The sequence below is a fragment of the Apis cerana genome, linkage group LG11 (assembly GCF_029169275.1).
Source record: "Apis cerana isolate GH-2021 linkage group LG11, AcerK_1.0, whole genome shotgun sequence".
Lineage (NCBI taxonomy): Eukaryota > Metazoa > Arthropoda > Insecta > Hymenoptera > Apidae > Apis > Apis cerana.
Window position 1 is genome coordinate 7,763,750 of NC_083862.1, and position 21,787 is coordinate 7,785,536.

Below are 21,787 nucleotides of genomic sequence, written 5' to 3' on the forward strand. Positions count from 1 at the left end.
ATAAATAGTTTTGCTTTTAATATGACAAATAAAAAATAAATAATTGAACCGTCTGTAATTTAAAAAATGGATAAAACATATTTATGGATTTTGAATTATTTTTGATTTAAAAATTTCTCGTATTTTATTTTGAATATAATTTTAAATTCAAAAGAAATGACCGTCGAATGAACCAATTAATATCAATGTGCTGCTCAAAATAATCGAGGGATCATATTTTTGAATTATAGAATAAATAAATTCATAAACTCATTTGTTATTAAAATTAATTAATTGCTATTCCAATTATTTCGAGCAGTATAATTTTTATGCGAATTATACTTAATGAAATAAAATAAGAAAGTAAAATGTATTACTTCAGTTTATATGTAGTAAATTAATTTTCATCAAAAGAAAAAGATAAATGTTAACAAATCTTTATACAAATAAAATCGAAAAATAGATAATAATAAAATTATTCAATATTATTAGAATAAAAATAATTTCAAATAAATATTAATATTCTATAAGAAAGGAAAAATTTGTTCGATTAATAGTTTATTATAATGTAATCATTATTAACACAAAGCTGCCTCTAATGCTAATAATCTTGTAAAACAATATTTTAAACAAGAAACAGATACTTTAAAAAAAATGTGTAATAAAATAATGAATACATTTAAAAAAAAAATACATGGTAATTTCATTATTTTCTTCAATTAATGAAATAATTAAAAAATAATTGAAGAAAATAATATATATACATATCTTCATTTTCTTCTTCCTACAAATTCAATATCTTTTATTTGATATTCTATTCCTAAATTTTATGTTTCAATGTCAATCAAATTATCCAAAGTTATTTGAAATTCTCTTCAGATTACATAAAAAAAAATACAAATTACATTTTTTAATGACTTACAGATTGTTATTATATCGTTCAAAATATAAACTTCGCTTCAAAAAATCTCAACCTCACCCAAGCACTATGGTACCCCTGGAGCGCGCTCAGAGCAATACCGAAAAGTTCTTAAGGCGGGACTTTGCGCAAATGATTTGGACAAAACCGCATGTACAGGAAACGCAACCAGTAGCTGGTGGTGGTGGCGAGGATGGCGATGATGGCGGTGGTAGAGGGACACGACTGCCCGATCGTGACCGTGGTAGCAGCATGGGGTAAAGGTGCGAGCGAGCGAAAAAGTGGCGAAAGGGAATAAACGAGTGAGATAAATCGACGAGTGGGAGCGACTAAGGAATATAAACAGTGAAACAGGGAAAAGATTATCGTACCTGTCGTAAGCGAGAGAAGGACAGCTCTACTCGAGGTGGACGGAAAGGGAGGTAAAGGTGGGTGGCGATGGTGGTGGCGGCAAAGGAGAAAAAGGGGGGCTGCGGAGGTGAGAAGGTAGGAGAACCAGCCTCCGCCAGTATCCACGTGTTCAGTGTAGTAGCGCGTTATGACCCGGATGTTAGATCGTAGCTGCAGTTTTGCGAGAACCTGCCGACCCGGATGTCTCGTTCGTCGTCTACAAGTGATCCGCTACTAATGTCCTCCTGGTCACCGAAATATGTTCAATCGGTAAGTAATGTTCGATCACGTGATTGGCATGTCGAATGATATGTTTAACGCATCGCATACATTACTTATCTCTAGAGCATTGACCGTCAATTTGATTTCTACCCCTTTCGTTAAGCGCCTCCGATCGCCGATCCGCGTTCGCCACATCGCGTATCATTGGTTCGAAGAAATTCGAATTTTGACAACTTACTTTTTACCAATTGACGCGATATATTATTCTTTTTTTGAATGGTAATTTAATTGTAATTTATTTTGGACAATAATATGGATTAGACTATATAATAAAAGAAAGAAAATTTAGAAATAAATTTGATAAAAATTCATAGAAATTAATATAAGTTTAAAAATTAATATAAGTTTTAAAAAAAGTTTAAAAAACTTGTACGTATGTTAGGTTTGTTATCTATACGAATCGTTTAAAAATAGTAAAAATGTGTGTACAACGCGCGTCAATTTCGCAAGTAGATTCAGCCGTCCCGCAAAATATAGCGTATCGGTAACATCTGTGTGTGCTTGAAGGATAGATGCGAGCAAATCAACGAAAGGTGCCAGCAAACTTCGAAGGGACCTGATAAATGCCGAAATTGCCAACTTACGTGATTTACTGCCATTACCGCCCTCAACCCGTCAGAGACTTTCCCAACTACAGCTTATGGCCTTGGTCTGCGTATTTCTTCGAAAAGCCAATTACTTTCAACAAGGTAAGCATTAATAGGTAAAAACCTAATTAAAAGTTAAAACTATTCTCTAAATTTGGAAATCAAATTTTTTAGATATTATATGTTAACAATATCATATTATTTATAGTAATATTATATATTTATAGTAATATTACTGGCGTGTTTATTTCTTCTTATTGAATTGATAATGATTGTATTATTATGCTTGAATATTCAATTTATAAAAACGATAGTTATGTAGATAGATATTCTGCTGTATTCAAGCGATCTTTTAAATAGTGCTTGGCAACCGCCATTTTTGATTCCGGAAAACTCTACCGCGAAAACAAGTACAGCTGACTTATTTTAATATAATTGATATAATAATTGATAAGATTTATAATGAGTATTTATAAGTTTCTGTTATTTTAAATAATTTTAATTTAATTTTGAACAAATGAAAATAGAATTGTCTATATTAATAAATTATATTTTGCTTACAGAAATTTATAATTCGTTCAATTATTATTTCCTTAAAAAGATTTTTTATTATTATAAGAAAGTTGCAAAGCATCATTAGAAGTAAAAAGAAATATCTACCATAGAGTAATTGGTTTGTTTAGTTTAATAATTTGTTGAATACACGCGACATAAGCCAGAAGATCGACGCATAGTTTATTTTATTATCGCAAGACATTTTATATTTTTAGTGCTTCTCTTGAAAAACTAAAATCAAATATTTAACTAGTTTTTAGTGATATCTTACGACATTTTATACTTGAACATAGTTGAAAGTAAAGTTAACTTCAAGTATCAACGTTATTAATTTAAAATCAATGATTAATTATTAATATATACTAGCTAAATTATTAGTGTTTTTAAATAATTTTATATTTATGTAGATTTGTAAAACAATATCATCATTATTAATTTAAAATAATTGTAAATAAAAGAATATTCAGAAATATTTTTAAAAATATATATTGCTAATATATCAAATATCGACATTATTTTAATATCGATAACAAATTTGAATCGATTCAGTATGTACATAAAATTGAATATAAAATTCTTGAAATATAATTTGCATCTAGTTAAGTAAAATACATGAAAAACTCAAATGTTTACAAAAGAATTCTTTATATTTGAAATCTAGTGGTTATTTTTTTTCATATGCAATTTAAGGATATTCATAATAAAATAATTGTATTTTAGATCCATAAAGAAATCTCAAATGCACAGTACATTATATAAAATTCCATTGAGAATTTTCTATTTTTTAATTTATTAAAAAAAAATAAAGATTAAAGATTAATGTTATGAAAATCATCTTGCATATTTAATTTCTATTTTAAACATATTATATATTTTTATTTTAGACATATTATATATTTTTTAAATTGTTAAAAATCATGAATATTTAAAACATAGATTACAGTGTATGATCAATAAAAAGAAATTGCTGTTTTTCATAATTGGGTAAAATAAATAAAATAATTGGATAAATTAAATCATAAAACATAAGAAATATATAGAAGTATATAAACAGTAATCTTTGTTGTGAAAAGTAATCTTTGTAATATTGTTAATAATAATGACAGAGTTGAAAATATCATCTTTTAAATATTTAAATTAATATTTGAAAATGTTTTTATAATGTATAATAAATTAAATTAAAAAAATATTTATTTTTTATAATTTCTATAATAAATTTAAATTAATTTTTTTGTTATTTTAAAAAATATAATATATTATATTTGATAATTGAAATTTAAAAAATTTTTTCATTAGAAGAAGTTAGAGAAAAATTCAAGATATTAAATAGAAGTTCCTATTATAACAAACATAATATTTTTTTATTATTATTTTTATTATTATGTGATAAGATTGAATTAGAATTTGAAGGATATATTAAATAAAATCAATTTCTTTAGTTAGAATATGTAATTTTTTTAAAATTTTAAAAGATAATTTTGTTATATATAATGAGATTATAATAAATATAAAAAAACTATTAACAGACAAAAATAAAAAATTGTGAATGCTTTTGTGTATACTTCTTGCACAGTGAACGCTATGCCTTTGTTTCATGGCGAGACGGTCGTCGTTTTAATTTTTACATTCTCCGTCTTCCAGTAGACCTGTACGTCACCGCAAAAACCAATATCAAAATATAGTATAATAACTGTATTAGTTATTTCAAGGTGGTAGATAATTATAATGACTAAGTATATTCTATAATCGTATTTTGAAAATTTAAAAATCTATTCTCGATTATTTCTTGAAAATTACATTAATAATGTATTAGAAAAATATTTTTCTATATTTTTTAACTTTGAAATATTTTATATAATATATGATTTCGTTCAAAAGATTATATGTATCATAAAAAAATAAAATTTCGATAAATATTGTGAATATTGTATCTTATCTCTTTTTATTATTTATAATATTTATGTGAAAATAATTTCAAATAATTATTTCAATAATTATTTCAAATAATTTTTACGTTTTTATATATCTATAATTTATGTTATATTTGACCGTTTATTTTATTAATCTATATCTAGTATTAAATCATAATTATATAAAATCAATTAATATTTGTTATTTATTTTCAATATTTAATTTTGAAATAATAAATTATATTTATTTAATTAGGATAATAGGAATTGATTTTATAATATATCTATTATAAATTAATGTATATAATGAAATAAATTTTAAAGCAATAAATTATTAATAATAGATATTAAATTATAATCATGATGTTCATGAAATTATAAATATAATTTATAAACAGTTTTGCAAATCCTAGTATAAATTATCTAAATAAATCGTTAGGTCTCCATAATTTCGCAGTTATATCACTTTTTCATTATTTTTCTCTTTATGATAATCAGTTTTCAAAATAGGAAAATAAAAAAACATCAATGTTATTAATCTATAAAAACCTAAATTGTCAGAAAGCTCTTGAAACTCTATTATTTGTCCATCTCAGATTGATCTCAAATTATACAAATTCTTATATATATTATAGAATTATTTATTTTTCATACAAAAATTCCTTCGTATTTTTTAATTTTTAATTTATATTATTCAAATATTCCACAAAATCTTCTCTAACAGACACATCATTCTAATTTGTCGAAGCATAAATATTTAAATTATAAATTCTAATCAACTATTCCTCAAATAAAAAAGCATTAATATTAACCAGAAATTTTTCAGGTATTTTAGCAAACGATTCAATCAATGTAATCAAAAATATAATAATAGAAAATTCTTATACAAAATATTAAAACATATTTCTTATATTTCTAATTTTTAAGATCTTGATCAATATTTTAATATATAAATATTCTTTTAATGTATATTTTAAAATATCATCCAATAATTAATAAACAAAATCATCAACTATTCAATTTTGGATCAAAGCATAAAAATTTAAAATTTAAGATGATCCAAATTTCAATTAATTTATTAATCAAATATTTATATCGAATTATTTTTCAAGAATTATATTAACCAAAATCTTTTTAAATATTTTATGAAACGATTCAATTGACATAATCAAATGGAATAATCCTCCTTAAGGGAAGTCCGTGCAACTTTCAGTTCGGATATGGATCAAATTCTCTCAGCAATAAGAATCGACCGTTTGACAAGAATATTAAACGGTCGTTCGAGGATCAAAAACTTCGGGCATCTCCGTTGTGCAAGCGTAGAGAGTAATATATAGGTAAAAGGTAGGGAGGTAGGTAAGGCAAGAAGGTAAGATCGGCGTACATTCAAACTCAGCGGAGTCTAAGCGCGAGTTCCGGGTGATCCGCTGACCTGTCGGCCTTTGCAACAACACTCTCACGCTCCTGTAACCCATACTCCCTCTGTATCGTCTCTCCGCTCTCCGTCGTTCTTTCTTTCTCTCCTACATACTCATTGTTTCACAGTATTCGATACTATAGTCCCGTGTAGAGCCGTTTGTAAACGTAGCCGTGGCTGCATTAGCATACGCTTCTTTCCCTCTCCTCTATCTTGCTACTTTTTTCTTTTTTCTCCCCTAGGTCCAATGTTGAAAAACACACTGAACAAATTTTCCGCCATTATTACTTTTTTTCCGAATCGGATTACTTCTTAATTGATTATGCTTGTTCTTCATAATGAATTTTTATTGAAAAGTACAGATTTTGATAGAAGAGCAGAGAATCTGATATTCATGAAAATATTCAGATCAATAGTTGGAAGATTTATATAAATTATATATTAATAAATTAATAAAAAAATTATTATAAAATCTTCCATTTTTTATGTCTTTTAATAATATAAAATTTTTCTTTTTTTAAATTAAAACTATTGATACATTCAAGTAATTATAATTAACTTTGACCTGTTCTTTTCATCGTTGATTTATATTTTTGAGTTTATTATTGTCTTATTTATATAATATCTTAATGATTGGATATATAATTTTGGTTCAATTTTTTTTCTTATTTTCCTAAATAAAATATAGTCGACTGTATACCTTCTGTGTAGTTATCTAGTTAGAATTATGTTTAACTTCCGGCTGAATCATGTTTCTTTATCTTTCAGTCATATTAATAAAAATTTTATTAGGTTTAGATTTGATAATGATAATTTTATGACAATATTTGTATATTTTTGTAAATATTTGTATTAATTCAGTTTTTAGAAAATATAAATCATGAGATATTGCATAAATTATAATTAATGTATTATTACATCAAAACTTTTCAATTTTATTTATAAATATTAAATAATATATTAATTAATAAACATTGAATAATATATTAAATAAATAATATATTAAATAAATTATATTAAATGTGAATAAACTCTTTTTATTTTTATAATATATATTATTTTTTAAAATCTTGTAACCTTTAAAAATTATATTTATTATAAATGTTATAAAAATATATAATTAAAGAAATGATATATAATATATAATAATATATTATAATACTATTAAAACGGATAATTTAATTACTTTTTATTTTTTTTTTTTTACAATAAAATGTTATCGAAGTTTTATCATTTTATTTATATTTATTATTTTTCTATTTGTTCTTTGTTCGTCCAAGATGTTGTCTATAAAACAGTTTTATTGTTATTGAGATATAAAGGACTTTATCTAGAATAGTATTAAGTTAAAATGTTCATGAATAATAAAACCAGCGTTGTTGATAAGATCCTAGGAATAAAATGCGACATTAGTTTTATAACATCATAATAATTTTATGTTATCATAAGATTTAAATTTTATAACGTATTATACAAGAACCATAAATCACATTAGCTAATAATTTTTGATCATGTTACATATAATTTTAATTTAATTAAAAATATTCATTAATAGTATATATTTATATATTTATTATTAATATTTTTAGTTTTACTTCAATTATTATCAAATGAATAATCGATATTAAAATTAATTATAATAAAAATTAATATATATAAAAGAAAATTTATTTTCTTTAATAAATTAATTTTTTGAGATGATATGTTCATATGAAAATTAAAAAAAAATATAATATTTAAATGTTTGATGATTTATTAAGTTAACATACCGATCTTATTCTTTGTTTCAGCCTTGAAAAACTGTCCGTCCGACTCTTCGAATATCCCGACCCCTAACATTGGATTTTCAAAAGTAATATTGTTTATCATGATATCGCATTGTATTTTTGACCGTTAGTTGCTACGGTACAAATGTTGGCCATACAATGCATGCAATTTTTCAGGCCATGTCCGGATTTATAATGATGATGACCCAGCAAGGAAAACTGTTGTATATATCGGAAAATGCGGCGGAATATCTTGGACACTCTATGGTAAAGTAATTGCAAAGACACAACAATTATGGTAATCGATTATATTAAAAAATAATTCAAAAATAAATAAAAAAAATTATTTTTAGGTACTTTACTATTTGTAATAAAAAATATTAAATTATAATATAGCTTATCAAAGAATTGTATAAATTTAATTCGTCCTATATTGTAAAATGTATTTTAGGAGGATTTGCTTATTCACGGGGATAGTGTTTACGACGTAATAGACAAACAAGATCACATGGTTGTACAAAATCAATTATCTAGAAATAGTCCTATTCCAAGCGATAGAAGATTGTTTCTTTGCCGGATCAACGTATCCAGGAATTCACGGAGGCAACTTCGTTTTGGTGATCAAAAGGTATATATTTAATTAGAATAGTAAAATAGTTATTTATATTTAATAAAATTATTTCAATATTTTATGATTTTGATCGATTGATTGAATAAAAAATTTTTAGTCTATCTTCACTTATTTTTTGGTCTAACAATTATTCTAAAATTTTGTTTTTTCGCTGGTATCCATTTCATATTGTTTTTGAGTTTAGTTTTATCACCTATTTTTTTTATAGGTGGTTTTAGTTGAAGGCCATTTTTTACCTTTCGTTCCGGTTTGTAATCGAAATGAGTTTGTTTTCCTTGCTTCATGTACACCCGTTGTTTTACCAGAAACGAGAGAAAGTATTGTGCAGGGCGCAACAAATATTTTCACTACCATTCATTCTATGGATATGAAATATCTTCATATCGATAAAACGTAATTTATTTTTTTGTTTGATAAAAAATTTCACCAAGCTTAGAATTAGAAAATTAAAATCCTATTTTATTTATAGGGCTGAAAGTCATTTGGAATATACTCGTAATGAATTAGTAAACATGTCATGGTATAATTTATTACATTGGGATTCGATACGAACAGCATATTGCAAACATCAAACTGGTATGTTTATATAAATTTAAAATAGTTAAAATAGTTAAAATAGTTAAGTTTAATTGAAAATAAATATAAATATTGTTCGTTTGTCTTATTTAAGCATAAAAAATGAATAAGCATAAAAATATGATTGAAATGAAATATTAATTTGAAAATTAAATGAAATTTTAATATTTAAAATATTTAAAAAGTTTGATATTACCTATGGTTTTAGTTATTCAATCTGATCAAGAACGATCTGCAACTGCATTATTGAGACTGCAAAATCGTTCCGGACGATGGTTCTGGGTACACTGTGTTTTACAAGTCAAAGATACTTCCGAAGAATGTCAACATCCTATCATTGTATGTACGAATCAAGTTTTGAGGTACGTTTCTATATCTATAATTTTCATTTTAAATATTTTTACTTTTCAATATTAACTTTTTTATTTACATAACAGAATTTTAAAAATCATTTAAAATCTAATTATTTACTAATTATTTATGAATTAAATGGTATATTTTACAATTAAAAAAGTAATAATTATAAATAAAATAAAAATAATAAATTAATATATTATTTAATATATATTTATGCTATTTACATTATAAATAAATTACAGTGATAGAGAAGCGGAAGTAATGCGTTCAAGTTCCTGGTTGTACCAGTATTCATCTCAAACTAAATTTACTTACACCATCTGCTCCGGGAATCAAAACCGCGGTGTGCCATATGCTACTGGGAGCCAAAGTAATCAGCAGCAAGATTACACTCGTTCCTTATCCCACGCACATAATAATGACACGCAACACTCTCCTGATATACGAAATTCTGAACAAGATTTGCACAATTCATCGAAACCACAATTAAAGGATTATGCAACAAGAAATCTACGAGAAGATGCAGAACCAGTTGATATGTCGATTAGCAGTAGCGAACATGAGAATAGAAATGTACATGTAAATGTACAACATAGCCATTATGCACTTGGTCAATTTACAGATAGGTACAAAACCCACCATAAAAATTCATTAAATTTGAGCGGTTATCGTGCAAAATTTATTCAATGTCACAATCAATATAATGTGGATACATTGTCGCCTAAGTATTATATCACAGACTTAGATAAAGAATATTGTTGTAACGATAGAAATAACAGTCATAAAAGACTTTCGGGTAAGACATTGTCAACATCCACAGCGACGGGATCGACAACTGATCCTTCTGAATTATCTATGGAACATTGGAACTCGAGTCCAGTTTGGTCAGATACTCTGCAAAGGGTACCAGATGTTGTTCATCAAGAACTTAGTCCATATGTAGCTACACCAACTACACCGGTTGACACTCCAGATTCCGAACTACATGCAGAAACACCAATTTTTAATTTTGATTGGGCGACAGAACAGCATGTGCCCAATTTGAAGATTACATTTCGTAGTTCAAATCAGGGGCTTAGGAAAGTTCAAGATGTTCAACCAATCACGTTACAGTTACCACGGAAAAAGAGCCAGTCAATGAATGATTCTAAAGACTTTCCTAAATAAGACTGTGCACTTGTTCAATTGGTGCTCTACAGTTAGATAGACAAATATTTTTTTCTCTTTAAGTAGGTATATCTTTGTAAGTTTGAGAGTTCGAGTCTGTAAGTAGAATGAAAGTTTGTATAAAGCAGTTGAAGAATAAATTAAAAAAGAAGCTATGAAGAATTTTAAAAAAAAATCAATTTTTAATTGGTGACAGTTGATCTATCAAATTAGTTTTTAATATAAAAATAATGAGAAATTTAAAGATTGACTGGTATAAAATTGACATTGATTTTTTAGTAGATCAGTTTTTAATTGAAATAAAAATTGAAAGTTGGTGCAATAAAAATAGTTCCATAATTTTTATTAAAAAAGTTATTTTTATTCGATTAAAAAACTATCAGTATTAAATAAAATTTTGCTAACAGAGATATAAAGTATTAGAATTAAAAATAAATGGTAAATATGAAATTTTTGCAATATGTGTAGTAAATATGGATTGCAAGAGTACAACAATAATTATTTTAACAATTAACTAATGTCTAAAGATTTGTAAAAAAAATTCATAAGAAATTAAAATGTTGAAATATTGCTTTTTAGAAATTATCTTGTGTATGTAACAATTTTGAATGGACATTTCAATGTAGTAGCATTGTTAATATCTTGGCAAAACATTTAATAATTGATAATGATGTTATTTACATAAGTTTTAGTTCAAGTAAAAAAAAAAAAAAATGTCCATTAATAAAGAATATTTTCAATGTTAATTGAAGTTAGTGAATCATAACCAATATTCATCTCTGTATCTTTGATATTAATGTTATCTATATAATAAGTTTTTAATTTAAATAGAAAAAAATATATTTAAAAAAAGTTATTCATATATATATATATATATATATTATTAATTATTAATATTTGATCAAAGAATTTTTTTATATATTTTTTTTTATATAATTATCAATGTTTTATATTATATTTTCAATTTATGATTTTATAATAATTTTTGTTCTCTAAAATTGATTTAACAATTTTATAATAGATTTTATAATAGAGATCTTATATTAAATCTATTGCAATTAATTTATATAAATAAATTAATATAATAAATTTTTATCTTCACATATTCATCAAATTGATAGGGAGATTTTTAGTTCCTTTAATGCTCTAGTAGATGGCGCTCTAGTTGCTTTTATTTCGATGCGTTCTCAAACGCATTCAAATATTACAATTTAAAAATACTATATTTGAATTATAACTGAAACATATATTTCATTATAATATATCATTTTTTTTATATAGTTTTTGCCATCTACATTAAATATATAACGTTATATGAGTATAATTTATAGAAACGTATTTCATATTTTACATAAGCTCTATAAATTTTTTATGTATATATATATTATATACATATTAAATTAAATAATAAATTATAATTTTAAAAAAATATAATTAACTATTGATTATAAATAATTGTTTATTTAACAAATATTAAACATTCTAATTAATATTAATTTCTGAACTATAGAGGGTGTAAAAGAGTGTTTTAATAAAGCATTATAAAATTCCCCTTCTTAAGGGATACTATGGATGAAAACGCCTATACGTAGAAACGTATGGCTTCTAAGTATAGTTAGTATATTGTGTATGAAGGTTAGGAGCAGTTAAGCAACCAAACGTGGGTTAGGTGAAAATAACAGCTCCTGTCACAATGTAGTGTATAATAATGTTGTTGTGATATTATAATAATAAACGTATATCTATATACGCATATATACAACATCCGTGTGATCCACGACGGAATACATGGATGTTGCGAACGGACAAAAGTCCCTCAGTGAGTATAATTTAGAATTTATTTAATGTAATTTATATATAACTTTATTTTATTTTAAAATAAATGAAATATTTGAATATTTTGAATAAAATTTATTGAAATTGTTTTTAAAAATTCGAATGAATAAAATCTCCGAATGTCGAATAAAATCTTTCTATATATTTATCGTATATCTAGAAAAAATTAATTATACCTATAATGACATAACAACATGATTATGGAAATTCAATTTTATTATTAAAACTTTTATTTTACTTTAAATTTTTTATTAGAAGTTTTACGTATTTAATATCTATTTAATATTCCAAAGTTATTATACATATTAGAGATATTATCCAAAGATATTATGTATTATATATTGTATATTATACATTCTAATAAATTTGTTATTATAGGTGGGCAATCTTCTGCCACTGGAAGTTCAGGAATGGATAAAGGAAAAGAATGGCAGATGGAATTGCTTATGGAAAAATTACGTTCCAAAGCTTCTACATATAAATCCTTGGTGGAGACTGCCAAAAATCTACGAATGGCTATGTTGGTATGTAATTTGTAATATATTAATATATATTTCAATAAATATTTATTTTTAAATTATTTTTAATAGGATAAAAGGTTTGCAATTGATAGTGCTGAAAAGAGTCAACTTCAAAAATGTTTGGATACTTTGCAACATTCCATAAAAGTAACTTCTTTACAATCCATGGTGGAACGTTTAGAGAGTTTAACCAGACAATTAGGGTAAATATAAATTATTTATTTTAAGAAAAATAAAACAAAATTAAATAACTGATTTAATATTTGTGTTATGATTGGATTACAGCTTAAAGTTTATGATGTCTGGTCCACCAGGTACAGAATTGTTTATTTCCTCGGATATGTTTTTTTTGGAGGTTCTTTTGGAACCAACAGGTGTAGTTAAAGATGTTAAAATTCATCATGAAGGAAAAAATGAACAGCAGGTACAAATTTTTAATTTTCACAAGAAAATCATTTTTTTAAATACATTTTATTATGTAAAATTTTATTATATAAAATAAATATATTTTATTATATAATGATTCTTAATGCAATGTTTACAGAGCTGTGATGTATTGGTGTCTTGTTTATCGCGAGGAGATTTTCTTGATTTTACAGTACAATTAGAAGGTTTAGCTTCAATATATCAATTAAATGCTGATAAAAAGGTAAAATGTAAAGCATTTAGTGCTTTACAATCGCTAGAGTCTGACTTGGGTATTTTAGCACAATTGCAAACATTTATAAAAGAACCATTTAATCTCGTTCATAAAAGTCCAGTTGGTTAGTATAAGTATGATATTTATTTTAAAATAAGAATTATTTAAAAAAAAATATGAATACATATGATAATGCAATGTTTTTTTATTTTAGGAATTCTTGAACGAAGAAGAGGAGGTCATGCGATGAAGTTAACATATTTTGTTTCTCCTTTTGATTTAATAGATCAGGAGAATCGTACCTGTGATGCATTGAGTTCAGAAATAGTTATCAAACGGAAGATCGGTCATTCCGTTACAGTTTGTATGGAAGGTTCGACTGCTCACAAGTTGCCTACTTCTAGTATCATAACTGTAAATAGAAGTCCTACAGGAAAAAGGTTTATAATTTTTTTTATAAAAAATATATATTATATATCTAATATAATATATATATCTAATTTAATTAATAATAATTTAATAAACAATTCATGTACAATTCATTCTAGTACCCCATCTTATGCTCCATTAACTGGTACAAATTCGTCGGTATTACCTGCTTGTTTTGTTTTAAAACTCGCTAAAAAAATGCCGATGTGCATGGAACTAGTACGTAGGATACAGAAAGTAACGGAATTGGAATGTGGAGATATATCTGCTCCCCATCCGTTACTTAGTTTAATTATTCAGCATGCTAGCGAAGGACAACTGGATTGCCGCAATAATAGAGGACTTTATGTTGTATGTAAATTATTTTGATAATTTATTTATATAATGATAATTAATTATTAATATCTTTTATTATTTCAAATCTTATCTTTCTGTTACAGACTTTACCGGATCAACAGCATTGTTATTTCATGACGGAGAATAAAAATATGGAGGGTGTGTTAGTTTGTAGCATTCCTTTCACTCATCCGGCGCACGTTCCACAAATCTTGGTATATTTGCGTCAGCAAGCGCTTTTTAATACTTTAATTGCTAGTTGCGTTAGACCTATGGCTCGACAAGATCCAGAACATGCAACTATATTTGAAGTAAACGCTTTATCGTGGCAACATATATCGGTAAGTTTGGAGCATCCTTTCGAAGAGACTATGGCAACAGCGGAGCTGGATTTGACGGATATTTCCGCATTGAAATGCAAGTTATATGGCATAAGTATAACAAATACAGAACAGACATCAGATTTGACTGGAAAAGTATTACAAAAGTGTTTAAGTATACCTTTGACAATGAGAATTCTTATGAAATCATGGGAGAGTCGCGACTCTTTAAGTACGATGAACAATTTAAATAGTGGAAACGGAAACTATAATGTAAATCTTGGTTCTGGCAAAGATCAGAATAGTCAAAATGGTTCTGGAATGCCTGATTTTACTAATGGAGAAACAAAAATCAAACAAGAACCAGGTTTGAATAATGGAAATGGAACAATGGGAAGACAACAGTCATCGCAACAACAGCAACAGCAACAACAACCACAACAGCAGCCTTTTTTAGATGCCGGAACGGAGAATAGTATCGGTTTTCCGTCTTATTCCGGCCAATCCGATACCACGACTACTGCTATGTTAAATCCATTACAATTAGGAGCTCTGCTTGGACAGGCAAAAAGCTCTATGTCTAATTCAGTGAATGAGCGCACAAAAAAGACACGTAAAAGAAAAACTGCGGATGGTATTTGGCGAAGTCCTAAAAGAAAGGGAGACGAGAGTACTGAAATATTATTGGAGAGTTCTAGTTCCGATTCGACACCTCTTGGTACACCAACCGGTGGCAGAGAAAATTTAAATGAGACCAGAACATCTACGCCAACCTCAGCTACGAGTTTAACTAGTGGTTTGGATTTTTCTAATTTGGATCCAACCGATATTTTGGGAACAGATAAAAGTTCAGATTATGATATCGACAACGAGAGTGAGATAACAGAAGTTCATGATTTACAAGATGTTGAAGAATTAATTAAACGTGATCGCAAATCGAGGAAAAGAGAGGAGAAAAAGAGCCCAATTATATTTGAAGAAAACAAGAATTTAGTACCACCATCAGTAAGTATAACGCCAATTTCAAGCAGTAGTTTGGGTCAAACTACGAACTATAACTCTGTACTTACGGGGATGGGTTTGGAAAGGAGGCCAGGTATTGAAATAATACCAATAGCACCACAGACTACTTTACCGAGTTCTATTACTATAACACCGATACCCGCACCATCGCAGTCGAAAAGTTTGACGGATGAACGTAGAGAACGAAAAAGTTCAAAGGGAAAGTCGACAGAGGATAAGGGAAAATTGGAGAAAAGACGTAAACGCAAAAGAGAGGATAGTCCTATGGGACCACCGCCTGACAAAATACCATCTAAACAGGATCCCTTATCGAAACCAGTATCGGTGAGCATTAAACCAACTGAATCGCCGCCAAATATGAGCTCAAGGCCATCCTCACCAGCAACGACATTACGAAAATTTAGTCCATCTCCGACGCATACCAGTCCACTCGTTCTCGTAGGTAAGTCCAGTCCTACATTGAAACAGTCAACAAACAAGCCAGTGCAAAGTCCAAAGCACTCTCCGGTCTATAGCAGTAGTCCCAAACATACGCCAGTACCTGCGAGTGTGAGCCCGAAGCATGGCACTTCGTCGCCGAAGCATGGAAGTTCGGCAAGCACTGGTAAACCGAGCATGTCTGCGTTGAAATCCGCAGCAAATTCACCTTCCAGTAAAACGGCCGATTCTGGACAATCAAAGATAAAATCTTCTTCCTCATCATCGAGCAAAGACTCCAATCGAGAGAAGGAGAGAAAGACATCGTCTTTAGCCTTTGGTGGATCGAGCGGGCATCAAAGTCCAAAAACTAAGTCCTCTAGTGGTAAGTTAAAACAACTGGAATTAATTCCTAGCGGAGAAACGCAATCCACAATGCCGAGCAGCGGTGGTAGCACACCGCCATCTGGCAATTCGGAACTCGGCAAGTCTGCAATCGCTCAACAACAGGCGAGAAACAGAAAGGGTTCGTTAAGCGCTGTGATTGATAAATTGAAGAATGCTCAGCATTGCACGGATGATGGTAGCAATGGCGGGGCAAAATCAACAACTGGAAGTGGTAATTCGAGTGGTCAGAAAGAGAGAAGTGTTGGAAGTTCCTCGAACAAAACCGCAGAGGGAAAATGTATTAATAAAAATTCATCTATGGATACTAAAAATCCTGCAGAATACATGGTAAAACATAGTTCTGATGGGATGAAAATAACGATTAACAAAACTCGCACAAAAGATTCGAAATCTGGTACAAATCTCAAATTGTCTTCGTCCTCGGCGTCTGTCGCAACTGGAACATCTTCGAGTTCATCGACTTCATCTACAAATATATCGGGTAATAGTTCGCCTAAAACGCACACCGGTTTGAAGCCAGGAGTAAGTTCTGGTCCAGCGTCAAAAAAACCTCCGACTCAGACATCTCCAAAATTATCTGGATCCTCTTCCTCCAGTTCTGGCAGCAGTGGTAACAAAACAACTCTCTTAGGACAAAAGATGTTATCTGCTTTGAAATCTATCTCAGGTTCGAATTCCGGAAGTGGTAACGGAACCGGAGGAATCAATGTTGGTAGTAGCGGTAGCAGCGGATTACTTTCTAAAAATGTCATGTCCTCCAAATCCTCGAGTTCTCCGAAGACAACGAGTTCTGGCGTAACGGATCTCAGTCGAAATCGCGATAAATCTCGATTGTCGAAGTCCAGTGACAAAAGTATATTTCCTTCAAAGGGAATTGGAGATAGAAAATCGAGTCCATCAGGATTGCGAGAAGAAAGCGAGAGCGAAAGAGCGTTTAAACTATTGGCTGCTCACGCTTCCATGTCGAATTTATCAAATTTACCTAATTTACCACCACAATTAGTTGTCGAAGGTCTTATGAAGCAATTGGATACTAAATTTCAAATACCCAAATTGTCCGCTAGAGCTAATGCAGATTCTACCGACAAAAAATCAGAGAAGCTATCGATGCTTTCCGATAGTGGAAAAACATTGGACAATCTCGCGTCGAAGCAGACGTCGGAACAAGGAAAAATGCAAACATTATCGAATACGTCGAGTACAACTTCGAAATCATCATCGGATGATCAATCGAGCCAGGGTAGAAGAGATCATGTACAAACGAAGCCTGACAATCTTTCCATGACAAGTGCAACCTCGATAATTAATCTTCGTACGGATAATACCAGTAATATTTTGCTTCCTGCTTTATCGAGTAGCAGCACACACGATCTCGACATCCCTACAAATCTCTCGATGCAACCAACTGAGAACGAGTCTCGCGAGAAGGAATCGTCACTGAATAGGAGTAACACGCAATTTCAGAGTAGCAGCTTAAATTCCACAGGTATTGGTAAAGATGATACTAGTGCCAGTGGTCCTGTAATGGCCGTTCTACCAAAAGAATCTGAAGCTCAGTCTACCAATAAATCCGTGTATCCTACGATGATGACAACAGGCACCTTAACTAGCGGAAATGGAACGACGAGTACGAACACTGGTAACGGAGGTACGGAGAGTTTGAATTTGAGCATTAAACCAGTGGATGCCACGATGACAAAGTACAAATCCGACGAGAAGAAGCAACAACAACCGCAGCAACAACAACAATCTCAACCGCCTCAGCAACAACAACAACCTCAACAACAATCATCACAGTCTCAGCAACAGTCACAGCAGCAGCAATCGCAATCGCAGCAAGTTCCGTCTTCCGGAGGATCTTCCTCTTCGTCCTCGTTGGGAACAACGGTGTCCTCGGAGAATTCGTCAAGCGCAATGAAAGCGACAAGCACAGAGATACTGGCGTCGACGTCCCAAGAGGCCGCTGAGATGCTATTGGATTTTTCCACGCCGAAAGATGTGGCCAAGAGTCTGAATTTCACCAGCATACCCGAGAGAGCGATGACCCAGGCAGCCTCAGTGCGCAGGAATACACCTCCACCTCCACCGCCCGCCTTCCCAGCGAGTCCATCCGTGAGTGTGCACATCGTGAAAAGTCCTGCACCCTCGCCGAGGGTTATCCCGCCCTCGCCTCACTCCGCCTCGCCGTGCATCACCGACGACGAGCTGATGGACGAGGCGCTGGTGGGTATGGGCAAATGAAGGTTACTGAAACTCTAGATTTAAATTTTAGCCGCGACTGGGACAGGGTGTCCTGAAAGGCTGGCTGACTAGCTGCTGTTGAATTAGCCTGGCCTACGCTCTGCTGTGCTCCACGTTTCTACCGTTGTTTCTCAAACTTTTATCGTGGTGCACAGCCTGGAATTGTCCTCGAGTTCACTAAACATTGGGAGAAGGAATGATTTATAGGAAATTTAAAATTAAATGGTTTATGGTTTCATTATAGTTTCTATGTGATTGATCTCGATCGATAAGGATTTAAAAAATGGAAATTTGGTTTTACATTAAAGCAAAAATGAAAGGAAGGAGTGATGGCAGTGAGATTGCTAGTTTTTTTTACTAAATTTTTTATTTTTCATATGGATTTGTACTTATTTATATAAATAAATATTTATGTAAGTATTTATGTAAATTTAAAGAATTGTATTCAAAATTACTATAAAGTAACATCATTTGATATTGATTATTATCGTTAAAATAATTATTTTAACGATATATCATCTTAATTTGAAGTTATATGAATCATTGTAATTAATTTATTTACGACAAAAGATTAGGGATTTTCTTGCTTGACTCGTGAATAATTTAAATTGTTCTATAATGATAAATATATAAGAATACATATTTTCTTTGATGCACTATTTAAAAAATATTTTTATAAATAATTCATAATATAAAATATGTATTTCAATTATGAACAATTGTATCTAAAACTAGCAATTTTTTACTGAAAATTTTCGAATTTTAAGAAAATTTGTATTTTGGAAACATCTTGCAAGTTTTATGTATTCTTTTTGCATGTTTTATGTATGTTGAACAATTCTTGAGGGGGACACTCTGTATGTTATTGAGATTTTTCACTTCTCCTAAAATATCCTGCCGAATACAAGTGTGGTTTTTGTTCTCGTGGTTTATGCAAATCTTCAATAAATTCAATTTTCTTATGTATACATAAGAACATATACATTAAAGAGAAAGAAATACAAAAAAAAAAAAAGAAATAGAAGAAATAAAAAGAGAAACTCTTGTAAAGAAACGAAGATTTAAACTGCGTGATTTATATCAAAGTGATTTATTATTATAAATAAAATTCTTGACATCGTGATAGGAGGACTCGAGGCTAGCAGATTGTTTATAGATTTTTAAGAAAGAAAGAGAGAGAGAGAGAGAGAGAAAGAGAACTCGAGTGTGTGAAAAAGAGTGAAAGATATATGAAAGATCGTGATATGTGAGGAATAATATAGACAAGTATATAACGAGTTATTTTCGATAGAAATCCATATTGGACAATATTTATAAGAGCACCGTGGAATGGGCATATAATATTAAAATTATAAATAAGATATTTCTTAATTAGTATATTTCATATGCTTGGAATTTTTACTGATTGAAAGAATAAATGTTTCAAAAATAAGTTTTACATAATTCAAAATTATAAAATATTTAAGAAATAAAAAAAATAGACAGTGGAGAATCAAATATTATATAGAATAAACCGTTCAATCGAAAATTTTATTATTAGAAGTTACAACACTTTAAAACAATTACACTTACAGACAATTTAAAAGATAGAAATTTTCGAGATATTATTTTCCAGAAATTATTTATCTTTTTTCATATTCTCTCGTTAAATAAATTGTTTAAAATTATTTTAATTTTTTTAATATATAACAATGAATGTAGTCACGTTAAATATATCTTTAATTATTTCTAATCAGAAATTTTCTAAGTTAATAATGAAGTATACTTTTGGAAATATCATGGGTATGGACAAATATCGTTCGACAAAGAGCCATGAGAGAGATAGAAGAAATTATACCTATAGCCAATTATCGAGTCCTTTATCTTTACCTTCCTGTTCTTGTACCCGCTCCAATTGTCCCTCCAACAATGTTCTTCGGCAGTCCACAACGAAGGAAATCAGTGCTTCGATATATCGTAAAAGTTATTTCCAATCGATCTTCGCTTGACAAATCATGTGAATATTTAATAAAAAAGAAGAAAAAAAAAGGAAAAAAATCGAACGTTCACTAATGCATCGAAAATCAATTATCATGTATTAAATGAAAAAACTTTATAAAGATTAATTAGGAAATATCGTTTAATGTAATTTCTTTTTCACGAAGAAAAAATATTTTAGAATGAATGGGATTCAGATGAAGAAAAACATCGAAGCATCGAAGGACACATCGCGATGATAAGGAATATGCTGAGCTTATTGAATATAATGCAAAAAATTCACAGATATTATTGAAATCTATATTATTTAATTTGAAAATATCGCAGTGTCCTTAGCGTTTTAACTGCGTAATGGAAAATTGTGAATCATAAACGGAAGGGAAGAGATAGTAGGAGGGTACTAATAATAAGTGCCAAGTATAGAGGTTAAAAAAAAAGGAAAAACGAAAATTTTCGAAGATGGAGCTTTAATCCTTTGTCTTCCGTTTCGACGGTTCTTACTACCTCCATTCCAATATGGTATTGATCAATTGAGTGGATTAAAAAATTTGAATTAATTTCTGAATTATTAAATCTTTTTAATTCAGATTCAATGTATTTTATATCAATCGTATTAATCTTTCAATCAAATTAATAAGAAACTTTAAATGTATTGTTTGAAATGAAGAAATGAAGAATTAAATCTTCATTAGACTGATTGGTTTTGATCTTGATAAATAATGATACAATATAGGAATTCAGTGGAAAGATAATACAAGTCTATATTTTGTAAATATAAAAAATAGTATTCATCAAAAGAATTTTTTTATCAATTTTAAAATTTTTAAGAACACAGGATGAAAAAAATGTAACGATTTAATTATAATATAATAAATATAGAATATAATTTTAACATTTTTATTCGATTACAATAGCTGTGTACATAATTCAACGTTTTTAATCTATGTTTTAAATATTTAAAAATATATTTATTCATACATTTTTTTATTCACATTAATTCTTTCAAATTAATATAATATATTAGTATAATATTATTTGTATTATCTTCTTTGATCTCCTTATATAATATATAAATATTTAATAAATATACAGTTATATAAAAT

The 21,787-nt window shown here is 28.7% G+C and overlaps 2 protein-coding genes across 4 annotated transcripts; both read left to right on the forward strand.

The window, feature by feature from the left end:
* Nucleotides 1–897: 897 nt before the first annotated feature.
* On the forward strand, nucleotides 898–11,282 carry LOC107994529 (PAS domain-containing protein cky-1). 2 transcript variants are annotated; one of them, XM_017051495.3, is made up of 9 exons: nucleotides 898–1,558; nucleotides 2,078–2,259; nucleotides 7,830–7,891; nucleotides 7,983–8,072; nucleotides 8,257–8,433; nucleotides 8,645–8,829; nucleotides 8,906–9,012; nucleotides 9,221–9,374; nucleotides 9,612–11,282. In XM_017051495.3, the coding sequence occupies exons 1-9, from the start codon at nucleotides 1,548–1,550 to the stop codon at nucleotides 10,534–10,536; spliced, it is 1,893 nt and encodes a 630-aa protein (XP_016906984.1). In that variant the 5' UTR covers nucleotides 898–1,547; the 3' UTR covers nucleotides 10,537–11,282. The 2 variants fall into 2 exon arrangements, with proteins under 2 accessions (XP_016906984.1, XP_016906985.1); XM_017051496.3 differs by having other exon boundaries at nucleotides 901–1,558; nucleotides 2,083–2,259.
* Nucleotides 11,283–11,852: 570 nt separating this feature from the next.
* On the forward strand, nucleotides 11,853–19,726 carry LOC107994540 (mediator of RNA polymerase II transcription subunit 1). 2 transcript variants are annotated; one of them, XM_017051512.3, is made up of 9 exons: nucleotides 11,853–12,355; nucleotides 12,751–12,896; nucleotides 12,963–13,096; nucleotides 13,179–13,317; nucleotides 13,438–13,657; nucleotides 13,748–13,973; nucleotides 14,082–14,313; nucleotides 14,403–18,578; nucleotides 18,739–19,726. In XM_017051512.3, exons 1-9 carry the CDS (start codon nucleotides 12,325–12,327, stop codon nucleotides 18,787–18,789), a joined length of 5,355 nt encoding a protein of 1,784 aa, XP_016907001.2. In that variant the 5' UTR covers nucleotides 11,853–12,324; the 3' UTR covers nucleotides 18,790–19,726. The 2 variants fall into 2 exon arrangements, with proteins under 2 accessions (XP_016907001.2, XP_016907000.2); XM_017051511.3 differs by having other exon boundaries at nucleotides 14,403–19,726.
* The last annotated feature ends 2,061 nt before the right edge of the window (nucleotides 19,727–21,787 follow it).